The sequence below is a fragment of the Anomalospiza imberbis genome, chromosome 3, assembly GCF_031753505.1.
Source record: "Anomalospiza imberbis isolate Cuckoo-Finch-1a 21T00152 chromosome 3, ASM3175350v1, whole genome shotgun sequence".
Classification (NCBI taxonomy): Eukaryota; Metazoa; Chordata; class Aves; order Passeriformes; family Viduidae; genus Anomalospiza; species Anomalospiza imberbis.
Genome location: NC_089683.1, coordinates 111657658 through 111672161, shown reverse-complemented (window position 1 = coordinate 111672161; position 14504 = coordinate 111657658). Strand labels below are relative to the sequence as shown.

At 41.3% G+C, this 14504-nt stretch overlaps 1 protein-coding gene across 7 annotated transcripts in view; it reads left to right on the top strand.

The window, feature by feature from the left end:
* The window catches only part of ATL2 (atlastin GTPase 2), a 38888-nt gene that overhangs the window by 16814 nt on the left and 7570 nt on the right, over positions 1-14504 (top strand). For all 7 annotated transcript variants that reach the window (XR_010997907.1, XM_068186485.1, XM_068186484.1 and 4 more), the window contains exons 2-8: positions 3106-3383; positions 7879-8013; positions 9603-9707; positions 10439-10489; positions 12623-12679; positions 13270-13362; positions 13624-13762. Coding sequence is in view for 6 of the 7 variants with exons in the window: in XM_068186485.1 (XP_068042586.1) it covers positions 3106-3383; positions 7879-8013; positions 9603-9707; positions 10439-10489; positions 12623-12679; positions 13270-13362; positions 13624-13762 (858 nt within the window). In the remaining variant the exon portion in view is untranslated. The remainder of the gene's footprint in view (positions 1-3105; positions 3384-7878; positions 8014-9602; positions 9708-10438; positions 10490-12622; positions 12680-13269; positions 13363-13623; positions 13763-14504) is intronic.

The window sequence follows — 14504 nt, the reverse complement described above, 5'->3', positions numbered from 1 at the left end:
GTGCAATGTCTGTCCTGGTAATTGCCAACTAGTTCAAAATCTTGAAAGGAGGGGTGTTCTCTGCCACTCAAGCACAAAGTTATCAAACCAGCTCTTCTGGATGGATCAAGTTGCTTTCACAGCTGTCAGCACTGTAGGTCTCCACCCTCTAAAGTGCTTGACTGATGGCCATGATGGTCTTTTCTGTAGGTAGGTTGGGAACTTAGATATATTTAGCTGGTTAGTCAAAGGGAAAAAAAAAAAAAAAGCCAATAAACCAACTTGACCCAAACCAACCAAACAAACTCAACTCGGTGCTCTGGACTTGACTTCCAATTTGTGCTGGTAAGTGAAATCTACAGGAGTTGAGGAGGGTCTAGGATGAATCTTCTGTCCTGTTCCCTTTGAGCTAATGAGCTTCAGTGGTGCAGAATGCTGTTAACAAGATGTAAGCTTTTAATGGGCATATTTTGTGTAAGCTCTTGGTAATACTGTCTCCTTGTGATAGGGAGAATCTGCTTGTTTATAAATAACTAATGATAAAGGACCATTCCACTTGTTTGTTCTGGAATCTCCTTGGCCTGAAGAGGTTTTGTGTGGCTGTGCTTTGCACTGGCACAAGGATGCTGCTACACCTTGAGGTCTTTGAGGTCTGACAAGTTTTGATGACTTCCAAGTAGGACAGGATGGTTAATATCAGTCTCCAAGTGAATGAAGAGAAGCTGCAGGTGTGGCTTCAACCCTTTTTTTTTTTTGCCCTCGTTTACAGACCCAACTCCTTACTGCAGCTGTGTATTTACATAAAAGAATAGGAGGCTGTTCCAAGTAACCAAGTTAAGTTATTACCAGGGACATACCTTGAAGCAGAGGCTTTGAAGCATTGTGTGAATGTGTTTGCTAAAACACAGGCACCTCTTCTTGGAACTGTCTGACTTCAATATTTTTATCAATAGAATATTCCCTTTATGTTTCTAGGCTGTGATGCTGGAAGCTTTCTTTCTGACTGTCAAAATATTCATCCCTCCATCCCTGAGCTCTCCTCCCAAGTTTTCTGGCCTCCAAAGGATCCTGCCTATATGGGGCAAAGCCTGTTTAGAAACTCTTTCAAAAGAGGTGAGGGCTTGTTTAATATCTGGCAGTACGAGAGCTTTAGGCCAAAGGTGAGAGACTTTCCTCTGAAGTGGTGATGACCAGTCAGTGTCAATGTAGTTTGTGTAGTCTGGTGTCCTGTTGATGGATTTTATTTTAAAAGTTACTCCTTCCAGTTGTCAGGCCTGCTAGTAAAATCAATGTTTTGGCCTGCTGTGTTAATCACTTTGAATTAGGGTGATGCTAGGGACTGTTTTGCACACTCACTTGGATAATGTTGGAGTTTAGTTCTAGCTGCTTAGGATTTAAGCACTTAAGTGTACTTCCTGTTCAAACCAAGTACCATGCAAACCTAATATATTCAAACCAAAAATTTTTAAGATTTAATGGCATTCAGCTTTGGAACAGCACAAGATTTGATGCTTGGAAGTGGAAACATCTTCTCATTTTGCAACTAAATGAAGTGTTGTCAGAGCTGGATAAGGAGAAAATTGCTGGAGAAACTTCAGGGTCACCGTGTTACCAGTTTTTCAAATTTATGGTAATGACTGCAGTGTCTCATTACATCCACAAAACTGGAGCCCTGTTCATAAATCTTTTGCTGAGAATGGTATCTCACATGCAAAGTCTGGCAGGAATGACTTGGCAACTCCTGTGAGCATTGGCAGGTTCTCTGCCATGAATGAATGAAAACTGTGTGTTCCATGGTGCCTCATGGATCCTTCCTGCAGGAGAACACTCCTAGTGGGCTGCTTCCACAGGAAACCTCTGTGAGCAGTACATCAAGGGATTGGGAGTGGCTGCTGCCGTGTCTTGGAAATGGAAACATGACTGGAAGGACAGTGTACTGAAAATCAGATGTGATAATCCCAGATAAGTAACTGGTAGGAAGGTGCCTTGGTCAGGTCTGTCTGTGCACATGGGCTTCCAATAGAACATGGCAAAATGTAAATTGGGAGTGGGAGGCAGTTCAGTAAGCACGAAGAAGCTTTCCAGGTGCTTGCCAGGAAAAGTAGAGTCAGGAATGGTAGAGTTGATTTCTGCTGTGGGACAAACTTCAGTGTTGTGGTGCCTGAACAAGAGGGGAGACTTCACCTTGGATAGGGTAGTTTGGTTTTTTTTAGGCCTCTAATCTAATTAACTCCTGAATTCTACAAGTCAGGAATATAGGATATTGGTACTGGTACAGTGTGTGTCTGAAGGGCTGTGTTACCTTGTCATTCATTAGTAACTTTATTCTGAGTTATAGTTTTTCCAGCTGCTGTTTTATCCTGAAAGGGTGTTAATTCTTAAATTGTGTATAAAATAGTCTCTTAACTGTTTTGAAAGAGTTGATACTTACTGTTACTAAATCTTGCTTAATAGTGAATTGTAGGAAGAATATAAAGGCAGAAAGTACTTCAATGTTTTTTTGTTTTCTTATCCCAGAAGTGTTAGGGCATGCACACGTTCAGTAGTTTGTCTTGCAAGCAGGGACTAGGTGTTCTAAAGTCTGTGCTGTATTGAGACTTGAAACAGTGTTGGAATTAGAGAGGAGCTTATTCATCTGGTGTTTGTTTTCCTGGGCTTCCATACTAGATCCATGGTCTTGCTTGTACCTGTTGGCAAACAGACCTTCTTACAGAAAACTTTCATTTCCCCTGACACCCTTGCAACAAGAAGGTGGTGATATAAAAATGCCCTTTTTTGGTCATTGTTGGAGCTTGTTTGATACGATTCATTTTTTTTCCAGATAAAAGGCCCTTGACTTAAAATGCCTTTAAAAGGGGCTTTGAAGCTGAAAAATCAGGGTTGGGGTTTTTTTGGTGATTCCTTAATACATAAAGAATATCAGAAAGAGAGAAGATCTGAAATATAGGCTAGATACAAAGCTGATGAAAATGGACAAGGGAGCTGCTGTTGACCTCTTTGCATTCCCGAGAACATCACCCTCGCTGCTGGAGATGTAAGCCCAGCTCAAGGCTTCACAAGAAAAGAAAAAGTGTTTCTTGGCCTAAGCTGTGACTTACTAATGTATTCTCACCTGTCAATTTGCAGGTAAGCTTTATGAAGAAGAAGAGGACGATGCCCTGCCAGACTCAGATGCCCTGCCGGACTCGGATGACGAGGTGGAACTGGATAAGCCGCGCCCCATACAGATTGTCCTTGCTCATGAAGATGACCATAACTTTGAATTAGATGAATCAGCATTGGAAAAAATCTTGCTTCAGGAACATATTAAAGATCTTAACATAGTAGTTGTGTCTGTAGCAGGAGCTTTCCGCAAAGGAAAATCTTTTCTGCTGGACTTCATGCTTAGATACATGTATAACAGGGTGAGTAGTTTGGATTTTTCCTGCAGGAGAAAAGTACTTTGGTATTTTAGTAATTTCTCTTTGTGTTTGTTAAATTGAGCATAAATACAGCAGGTCAAAATTTTCTGATATATTGGGGGAGGGGAAGTCAGCTACTCTGCTTCTGCACTGTGACGAAAGCTATTGAAGTGACAGTTTTTCAGTGTACCTTATCTTGCAGTTATCAAGGGAATTTATTGGTGTCCCAGTGTAAGTGGACACAAGAAGAACTTGAATGATGAAGTGTGATGGCCTTCTAGTTGGGCTTTGGGGAAGGGCTTTTCCAGATGGTGACTTGGAGGAGCCTTGCTTTATCTCCTGAAATCATATTATACCACTCACTTGCCCATTGTTGCAAAAATAAAAGTCTTACCAGATAGCTAAATCTTCTTAAATATGATGTATGGCAAAAAGGAGAAGGTTTCCTTTTTTGCTGCTTGGAATTCATTTCTGAATGCAGTCCAGGAACTCTTTAAAATGCTTTTAAGTTATTGATTGATTAAAGCTTGGTCCAAAATTTAATTCCTTCTTTTAGTTTGTAGCTTTTGGCTAGCGTTGTCTTATTTTGAACCCTTGGCTTATATGGAGATGGTGGAGTAGGGTCTTCTGAGAAGGATGCACATCTGCCTGTCACAGGTTGTGGGGTGTTTCTTTTAGTCTGCATTATGAATATTGACAGGTCAGTGTTTTGTTGCCTTTTGAAGCTCCTAGAAACCCAGAACTGATTGCTTTTTTGTTCACTGTTCTTTGGAGCAAATTTGTGCTAGCTGGCTTGAGGGAAAATCAAGATGAACTCTGCAGTTACAGGAAATAAGGGAGTACAGCAGAAAAGCTGCTGATAGTTGGCAAATGAAGACTTCCTTCTCTCAGTCCCAGTGGTGTCTGCTATTGAGTTCCTCTCCTTCATTTTGCAAGAGCTCTGGAGGAAAGACCCTGAGGATAGGGTCTCAGGGTAGGAGGAATACAGAGTAGCAAGCTGGTACTCCTAGCTTCTTGAGACTCTTTTAACCTAGGGAGGAAAAAGGTTTCATTTATTATGGATGGTGTTCAAAATTAACCAAACAATTAAACCCCCGGCAGTCCCTGCAAACAAAGAAAAACACAAACTCCTACGTACAATGATCTGAGCAAGGTGCTGGGCTGGGTAGAGGCAGTGTGAGTTCCTTTTGAAAACAGAAGGGTTGGGCTTTAAACAAATACTCTTAGTTTTCAGATTGTGAAATAAAACAAACATTCATATAGCAAAACAGATTGAAATGCTGTTTCAGCCTTATTGTATCAGGCCTCTCTGTTTACTTTATTGTGCATCCACTTTTCTCAGTTTTCTATAAATGTCCTTCAAAATAGCATTTGTTTTCTCTTAAACTGAAGGTGAAAGCAAGCTTGGCCATCTACTCTAACAACTGTTTCTTTACAAGAGCAGTCTTGCTTTCCATGTGCTGCTTCTGGCCAGGTCTTTGCATTCTGAAGATGTGTTGTTTGCAGACCCTTAGTTGAGCTGATCCAACTCACTGATGCATCAGAAGAAACTGCGCTTTGCTGAATTGTTTTTCTGCCAGCTCAGTGACGTAAATTGGCTTAGGGAAGGAGTTTGATAAGCATCAGAACTGCTGTAAACTGATTGATGGGAACTGGGGGTGATGGAGGATAAATGCAACGCCTCCTCTTTGGAGCACTCTTTGAGTTGTATGAAGTCATATGATATCCTCTGCTTATCCAAATTTAGTACAGGAGGAGAGATCTTGGTATAGTTCTATAGTACTTAGTCTGAGCCCTCCATCTTTAGTCAGGCTCAATTGCAAGTCTGTATTTTCTGTGAACTAAATATTGCACAGAATACTAAAGCGACTGCATTCAGTTCATGTGCCAATCAAGCAATTTTGGGGTGTCCTTTTATGTGGACATTAACATGCATAATGAAAGACTTACCAATAAAACCGTGAGAATCTCATTTTCTTGTCTTAAACTGAGTGCCAGAGGTCGTGTGGAAAGTTGCCATTGTAAACATCTCACTGGTGCCAGCTGAAGTCACAGGTAGGATTTTGGCATGGCAGAGGTTGATCGCTGCCTTCAGGGAGGTGGACATCTCGTTTCAAGCGATGATCCTTAGTGTTATGATTGCTCTTTTGAAATGGAGCAGCAGCAATTGTGTACTCAGCAAGATGCTGCAAGGATCCTGTGGTCTTAAGCTTTAGTAAGAGTTGGGTGCAGCAGCATCTGTAAGTTCAGATGTAAAGGCTTCTTTTTTTACAGGAGTGTCACCTTGTCATTTTGAATTAATCCTCAAGGTGTACTGTGTATTAATGCACTAGGCAAATAAAGCTGCATTGGGCTTTTCCTTAGAGTGGAGTAAAGTTAAAAGAAATTACCCTTTAGTTGACTGAGATAAAACTGTAGAGCAACTTCTAGCTTGATTTCAGGTAGGAGCCTTTTTTAACTCCTCCCATCTCCTGAATATCTTTCAAGCCAGCTTGATGGATGGATACTTAAAATACTGAGCTTTAGCTAAGGAAAGATGTAGGTAACAAGCTAGGAGTGTTTCAGAGTGATGCAGAGGTCAGTCAGAGGCAGGCTGAAGTACATCATCCATAAGATGAAGCAACTTCAGGTGAATTGAGCCTGTTAAAACACCAGAGTCTCCTGTGATATGAATCACTTGTGAAATCAAATGAGGTCATATCTAGTGCTCATTGAGAGACTTGTCAAACTGTTTGTGTAATTTTGATCTGATTTGTTACAAATAGGAGGAATACAAAGAGGAATCATGTCTGGACCAAAATGGGCTAAAGTATTCTTGTAGGAAAGAAAAATGGAGCATACTGAATAACAGATTCTTTTTGAAAATTAAAAAGCTGCAGTCCATTGACACATACCTGTGAGATATGATACAGCATTGTCAAACTGTATCCTGGAGTGTGCTGCAGCACAAAGCAGGCTTGGAGCTTTCATTTCTAGAGTGGTCTCTAGAAGCATAAGCATCTTCTGGGATAGAAAAAAACACAGGGAAAAGCTCTTCAGGTTTTGTATATCAAAATAAACAGAAGGGAAAAAAACCCAAACAACCAAACACACACAACTTACCTGTAAAGACCTGTAGAACTCTTTACTTGCATACCTGTGTTCATTTTCTGAATTTCTATCTGCTTATCTCACCTTTGTCTGATACAGGTAGCAGAGTTGAGTGGTGCACTGTTAGCATTTGGGAGAATGCTGGTGCAGAACTGCTGGATTGCCTGCATGCTGCTAGACATGAGGAAAATGTGCAGGTTTTTTTTTCCCATCCCCCTTTAGAAATAAGCACTTTCACTTAGTTGTTTAAAGTATTTTTATTCTGTACAGTCCCTGGGTACTCATGCTGGGTTCTGAAATGTGAAGAAATGTCTTGAGCCCTTATCTGAAAACTGCCAGTGTGGAGTCAGCAAGGTAGAGCCCAGAAGTGAATTGAGAAATCTCCACTTTGACCTTCTCAGTGGATTTTTTTCCTGGCTGGTAATCTACTCTGGGTAGTTCAAGGCAATTCATTAAATGTCTCTTATGCCAGCTTGCTCTGCCCTAGCCTTTGAAAGAAAGCTTTGTATACACTGAAATCCTCCATGAAAGAAGTGCCAGGCAGACAGCAGTTTAACTGATGAGGGGGCTACAGAAAAACCCATCAAAGTGAAACTTCCTTGGTGTGCCTGCTCATCCTCCTTACTTGCCAGTGCATCAGCTACATTTCTGGGTGAGATGTGCTCATATAATGGCTGGATTCTTGTGGGTGAGCTGCTGCTCTACGTTGCCTGTCCTTAAAGACCTCATTACAATTCCATCAGCCAGGAATGTTAGCTGCCATCTGTACTCACCTCTCAGATAGCTTCTCAGCTCTAATGTGGGTGGGTTGATTGGCATCTACCAAACTCTTAAACTGACCTTTTCTCTCTGTATCTGGCAAGTATAGATTGTAAATCTTCTGGTCGTTGTCTATTCTCTGTGGCTCCTGCAAGATGGCATTGGAAGTCTGGTATTGGCTTCTGTTAGTGCAGGGACTCAAATGCTTAGCCAGCTGTTAGTGAGGGGGAGGGGAGAGGATTAAGATCAGGTGCTTTGTCCCGTGGAGATGTTCCCACAGCTGTTCCTGGGTTGAAATATCTGCTATTGTGTTTGAGCAGAGTTTTCTCAACTGTGAGAGTGGAACTGGTGGACAAAACGGTGCTGTTCTCAATACCTCTGAGTGCTGGTGACTCAAAAACTGTGCACCTACATACACTTACATTTCAGTGACTGAAAAGTTGTGCAGCCGCTCAAATACCATGGGGTTGCTTTGTGGATGATCCTGAAACACAGCAGAGCAGCATTGTGTTTTAATATTTTGTGTAGTGTTGTCATCTGGCTCTGAGGAAAATGTAATAACAATGTGAAAGTCTGCTAAAACGTAGCATGTTAAAAAAATATAAATACCCTCCTTGGTTTTACATAAGTTTTTCCTTTTGTTTTGTAGACTTCTCCTTGCTGGATAGGTGGAAACACTGAGCCATTGACTGGGTTTACATGGAGAGGTGGATGTGAACGGGAAACCACTGGCATTCAGATTTGGAGTGAAGTGTTTGTAATTGAGAAACCTAATGGAACAAAGGTGAGTGCTTATCTTACCTTGATTTACTCAAGGTCTCCCTTGCAGGAGTTGTAGGCTTTCTGGTTTGGTTGTATGGTGGGTTGTCTTTTTTTTTTTTTTTTTTTTTTTGTTGTTTTTTGGGGTGTTTTAAAAATAAAACAGAGAGGCTCTGGATGTCCCATCCAGGAGGTGTTCCTGGTCAGGTTCAGTGCGGCTCCAAGCAACCCGGTCTAGTGGAAGGTGTCCCTGCCTTTGGCAGAGGGATTGGAACAAGATGATCCTTAGAGGTCTCTGTGTACACTTTTAATGTCATGGATTTCACAGTGGCTGTTTGAACATTGCTTGCTTTCCTTTGCACTGAGCAGCTGTGTAACATATCTGGAAACTGTGTATCAGTGTAAGGATGGAGACTGATTCTTACAGCCCAGCAGAAAAATTCAACAATAGTCTCATTCTGAGAGTACTTTGTTTTGGCAAAGTCTACCCTGTCCAGGCTGATGGGTGGGTTATCCTGGGAATGTTGTAAAGCTGTAATGGCTGTAAATACCATCTACAGACAGATGCTGGGGGAAAAGCTCTGTAACACACACTGTTCTTTGGAGGGTGAGAATGTGTTCTAGCTGTGTTCTAGTGAAATGTAGTGCATGGCTGTAAGTACTTCAGGGTCTGGAAGCTGGTCCTTCCATATAATTTTAGCAAGCAATCTGTAAAGAAGGACTAAGTCTAACAGTGGGGAAACAAGCACTAACTTGATTCTTTTTTAACTCTCAAGTCAGTTTAACTGCAAAGTTTACTTGGAGGTGTTTATGCTGAAACGATGTGTTAATGTCATTAATAAATCACAATAGTGGTGGTAATCTTGAACTATTTGTGTTCTGAACCATCGGTTTTAGATTATTTAAATTTCATCCCCTTTGCATTTGCAAAGGAAACATCTGATGCCCAATCTGTGGGACATGGATTTTAAAAATAGTGGCTTGGTGGTGTTTAACAAATTTCACAGCTAACTAAATGTTTCTCTGGTTAAAAACCAGTTATGTTGTGTGAATCTGCTTATGCTTTGAGAACAAATCACTGACTTGTTCTTGCTTATCAGTGGGAAAGAGAAGGGAAGTGTAGTAGAACCCAAAGATGGGAGTTGAACTGATAAACTTTTTTCATTAATATCACTTCCTTCCTTGTCGTTCCAGCAGACAGTATCAATTATCTTGTTTTCGGCTGAAAATAATTATTTTAAGAGATATATATCTATTTATAAGTAACCATCTTCCTGTTTGCTCTAAAGAACTATGCTAGATCTTCAGCTGAGGCTGATGTTCTTTGAGTGAAGGAGAGCTGTCAGTTACCCTGCATGGCACCCCCACAGGGCCCAGGAGGGCTGTTTCTCTGGGAGAAGGTAGCCAGGCAAGGCCAGAGACTTGAGGCTGATGGCAGGGCCCTCTGGCTGCTGCTCACTCAGCTGTGGTGAGTGTGCAGGGAGCTGGCTGAGGTTTCATCAACAGGCACTGGGCAGAGACTTGCTCTGCTTGAAACAGAACTGACCCCAGTGGCCTGGAGTGTGAAAGTGTCCGTGATCTGGTTAACTGCTGCTGTTCTTTCCAACTCTGCAGGTTGCTGTACTACTCATGGATACCCAAGGTGCCTTTGATAGCCAATCCACTATCAAAGACTGTGCAACAGTTTTTGCCCTGAGCACCATGACGAGCTCTGTCCAGGTGAGAATATCCATGCTGGCAAATAATGACAGAACCCTCTATACTGAACATGGAAAGAATATCTCTTGGGCCACACTTGGAAAGTTCACCTGCATATCTTCCTCCAACTCTGATTTAAAATTCCATACTTTGCCCTATTTTCAGTGTAGTACATAAACTACCCAAGTTGCTCGGAGGAATCAAGGTTATGCAAGGCCAGACTGAGTTAAATTGCTGACAGAACTGGGAAATCCCCTTCCCCCCAGGATGTCAGAGTAGCAACTGCTTCTTTACAGATGTATTACAGAATCTTTTTTAAGGCTCTAGATACAGTTTGGGGTGACATTATGCTGAGATCAGCCAAACTTAAAATTGCTGCTTCTGTTCAAGTGTCATTTAAACTCCTGAGAATTGTGCTATACTCAAAACTACTTCTAAGCTTGTGCTTTAGAAGTGCCAAAAGTGAGCAGGTTTTTGAGGGGTGACAAGTGACTTTCTTCAGACATGACACAACTTAAAAGGAACAGGAGTATGTAGAGCATTACTTCTGTCCTGTGGCTCTGGTGAATCATTTTTGAATAAGGAGGTGAGTTTTGTTTGAGATGTGTTCTGTGACACCTTTCTACTTGCTGACTGTTGGGTAGTTACACTTTTTCTGGAGGGAGCAAAAATACTCAGTGTGTGAAAGAGACTATATGAATGTAAGACAGTGGTTTCATGTGACACTGTAATTCTCTGACTGTCTCTTGCAGGTATACAACTTGTCTCAGAACATTCAGGAAGATGACCTTCAACACTTGCAGGTAGGAATATGGTGAATTTATGTTAAACTGCTTCTGTACTGATAGTCTTGACAATGTTCTAGAAGTTGCTATTCATGTAACTGACTTGGGAGCTGTTTGTTGCTTCATGTAAAACACTGAATTTGACCTGATACTAAAACTGGTACAGTCTGTAAAAACTGTTTGCATCAACTCCATGATGCTTCTACTGTGCCAAGAGGTAAAACAGTATGGGCTTCTCATCTGGCTGATTCTTTTAAAGTCTGTTCTCTGTATTGCAAGTTCTGAAATTCCTGAAAAAATGAGAAAGGAAAATTATTTATGGAAATACTTAATGGTGAAGTCCCAGTGTTTCACTTTTTTCTAAAACAGGAAAATGGATGTTATTTCTTAACCAGTTTGTAAAGAAGTCTTTGAGTTTGGGTCAGGCCAGAAAGAGTCTTCTGCCCAGAAGCCATCTCTGTTTTTTCAGCTGAGAAACTTCTGCAGAGTTTCATTTCTGCTTAGAAATAAAAGCAGGAGAATGTCTTCTCTTCACCCTGGGGTTTTTATCCTCTAATGCAGCATCGTGGTCAAAGGCCGCTGAATTATGGCTTCATGTGAATGGTGCAAGAACCTTATCTCCTTAACTTAAAACCTGTAGCTTTAGAGAATAGCTTGTGTATTACCAAATGCCGAGGCCGTGACCTTGTCACAGCTTAAAACTGTTCTGTGTGTCTTCATTGCTACAACAGACTGGCTGCCAGGGCTGGAAGTAGAAGAGCACTAACTAAAAGTAGTCTTATGAAGCCGTTCTCAATTAGCACGGTTGTATCACTGGACCCATAACCCCCACACCCCCATAAAAACCCAACCAAGCAGTGAAAACAAAAAAATCTGTAGGTAATTATTTGAAAGCCAGGCTTCCCTTAAGACTTTGGTCCTTTAACAGGCTCAGTGTAATCTAAATAAAACAATCTATCTCTGTTGTGCTGGAGGGTGATATTTATAAGGAAGGTTGGGAAGAGAAGGATGACAAATACAAGCACTTGTAGGGGTAGGGGACACCCGTGCATTTAAAGTTGCAGCAAAGAATCATGATCTGAGGGAAGGAAATTCCACATTTCTGTTTTAACAGGAATTTATGTAATTGTGAAATACTGTTAGTCTCTGACTGCCTTTTGCATTTAGCAGGGAAGTGAACGAGGTAAAGAGTTTGGGCCAAAGAAACCAGACTTTTGTGGGTGCTTGGCCACTTCACAGCTGCTTTTACTCAGGGTGACAAGGGCTTGGAAGTTAAGCTGTGTTGAATTAGTCTTGTAAGTTCCAGGTGTTCTTGTGATCAACACCGGAGCTGTCCTTTGGGCCATCATTTACCTGAGACACTCAAGGAATTAGTTTAATACAGAATAATGATTGCCTGCTACTGGAGAGTTCTGGTGTGCTTCCATCATCTCGACCTGCAGTATCTGTAAGGAAGCTGACATGGATCGACCCCTGCCAGTACTGACCTGTGCTGAACCAGCCAGAACAGTCCCTAATTCCTGTTCCTGTGGGTGGTTTGGCCTGCTCAGGCCAGCACGGAATGCTGCTGCTGGGGTTAAAGATGGTGAAAGCAGTCAGAGGAAGACAGCTGATACTTGCCTTTGTACTGCAGGGAAGGAACAATTGTTAGTTAAGGTCATGAGCTGAAGCAGAGATCTGAGAAGCTGCTGAACTTGGCTTGTATTTAAATGTCTGATATATTGGCCAGAGCCAAGTTCCCTGGGATTTCCAGGAATAAACCTTTTGTGGGAAGTAAGGGGCAAATGTTAGACAGGTTTACCTCCTTAGCCTAGGAAGCAAGAGTTGGAAGCTGGCTTGGTGAGAAATGCAGCCAGCTTTTCTCTGAGAATAGCCCACAAGCCACCCACTTAAAACTGCAGTGTGTTGACAGTTCAGGAATGGCACTGTGAAGCCTGTGGGAATCATGTCTCCTACCTGAATCTTAGTGAGGGTTGGTATACTCATTATTGAGGTTGGTTTGCCATTCTCAACCTATAGTAAGATACAAGATTGAAACCTATAGTAAAATACAGGATTGAAGGCTTTATTTTTTCGTGACAGAATAGAATATTTCACAGCAGAAAAATGTGTTTTCTATGTGGCACATCCTTACACTGCTCTTTCTCTCAGTTGTTTACAGAGTATGGAAGACTAGCTATGGAAGAAATTTACCAAAAGCCGTTTCAGGTAACTATGTGTTAAATGGATTTAAGCAGTTGAATGTGCAGAAAATGAGCTCAGGATAATTTCTGCAGATAGATTAGTTGAGCTGAAGGTAACCAGTTCTTTGCAAGACTAATTTTCCTTCACTGTTGCCACATGGATTTGCAAAAAACCCAATGGAAAAAATGCTGAAGGGGATAACATTTTGGGCAAATATAGCTTTGTGCTTGAGTTATAAGGCATAAAAGGAATCAAAATGTCAAGTGATGTGCAGGTGTTAAGGGAGAAAAATTTTGTGCTGCCTTCTTCTTTATTACTCTGAGATATGGTTGGTCCTTGCTGATGGGAGATGGTTCTGAGAAAAGGTCCTGTTTGGTGGTGGGTGTTCTGTTTAGTTGTTTTTTTATAACATGCAAACACTTGCACCACAGAACTACAAGGCTGCTACATTTAGAACAGCCAAATATACCAAAAAACTTACATAGTATCCTTGCTTGTAATCTATAATATAGTTTTAGAGCAGCCAAATACTTGAAATAATCACACAATGTGATAGAATTTTCACCCTTAGGAATGATGCAAAGCATTGACTGCTGTCGTTCTTCCCGTTGCAGACATTAATGTTCTTAATTAGAGATTGGAGTTATCCTTATGAGCATGCATATGGCTTGGAGGGAGGAAAAAAGTTCCTAGAGAAAAGATTGCAGGTAAGTTATCTCCAGTAGTCCTGTTCTGATCTTCTAAGTGACACCTTGCTGTCAAGACAATGATGCATCATGAGCTGGCTCCTTGTGCTAATAAAATACTTTTGTGGTGTTTCCACTCATAGGCAAAGTTGACATTATTAGGTTCTGGAATAAAAGCTTAAACACACTTCTGTGCTCTTACTGCTTTTAAGATGATGGTTAATCTTGATTGCAGTGCTGTAAAACTGGTAGCAGTTCTTAATGCTTTTTTTTTTCCTTCAGGTAAAGCAAAACCAACATGAAGAGCTACAGAATGTAAGGAAGCATATTCACTCCTGTTTCAGTAATCTTGGGTGTTTCCTGTTGCCCCACCCTGGTCTTAAAGTTGCGACAAATCCAAATTTTGATGGGAGATTGAATGGTAGGAAGCTGTTCATTTTGTGTTTCTTGATTCAGATCACTGAGTTTGTTTTCTTATATGATGGAAGTTAAGCACTGTAATGGTTAGCTATTGAAATGCCTGACTGGAAAATATAAGGCTAAAAGGTGAAGCTGCAGAATTAAGAAATGTGCATTGTGTGCTCTTTTTAGTGGTTTAAAAGTAGAGGAATTAAGCAGGGAGAGGGAGTGGATATCTTTGTGTCTAGCTGTTCATTGTAATCTGATAATTTGAGACATGCTTAAAGGTCATTAAATAGCGATTCCAAAGATAACTAAGGGCTCCAGAGGTTAGAATTCCCAAGATTAAAGACTTTACTTTCTGGAAAGGCTTTCCTCTAAGAACTTGCTGAGCCACAGGTCAGCTCTGAAATGGCTGAAATAAAAGCCATAGGGTTCTGCTACTGCAGAAGGAGAGGCAGTCAGGATTCCTCCAAGGGACACGTGTCTCCTGACGGAGGGAATGCATCAGAATGGCAAAGGCTATAAAAGTGAGTTGCAGTGGTGGGGTGCCAGCCCCTGCTGTGCTGAGGGCACACACCTGTGAGGCCATTGTGCGTTGGTGTAACTGGGGAAACGCACTTAAAGTATTGAAAGGACAGTGGAGCCTTGTTCTCCCAGTCTGGAGTTAAGATTGGTAGATTAAGAGTGGGTAGAACTTACTAAAATTATGTATGTAAGCCTTTAAATACCTTAAAAATGCAGTTCAGAGTTGTGATGCTGTG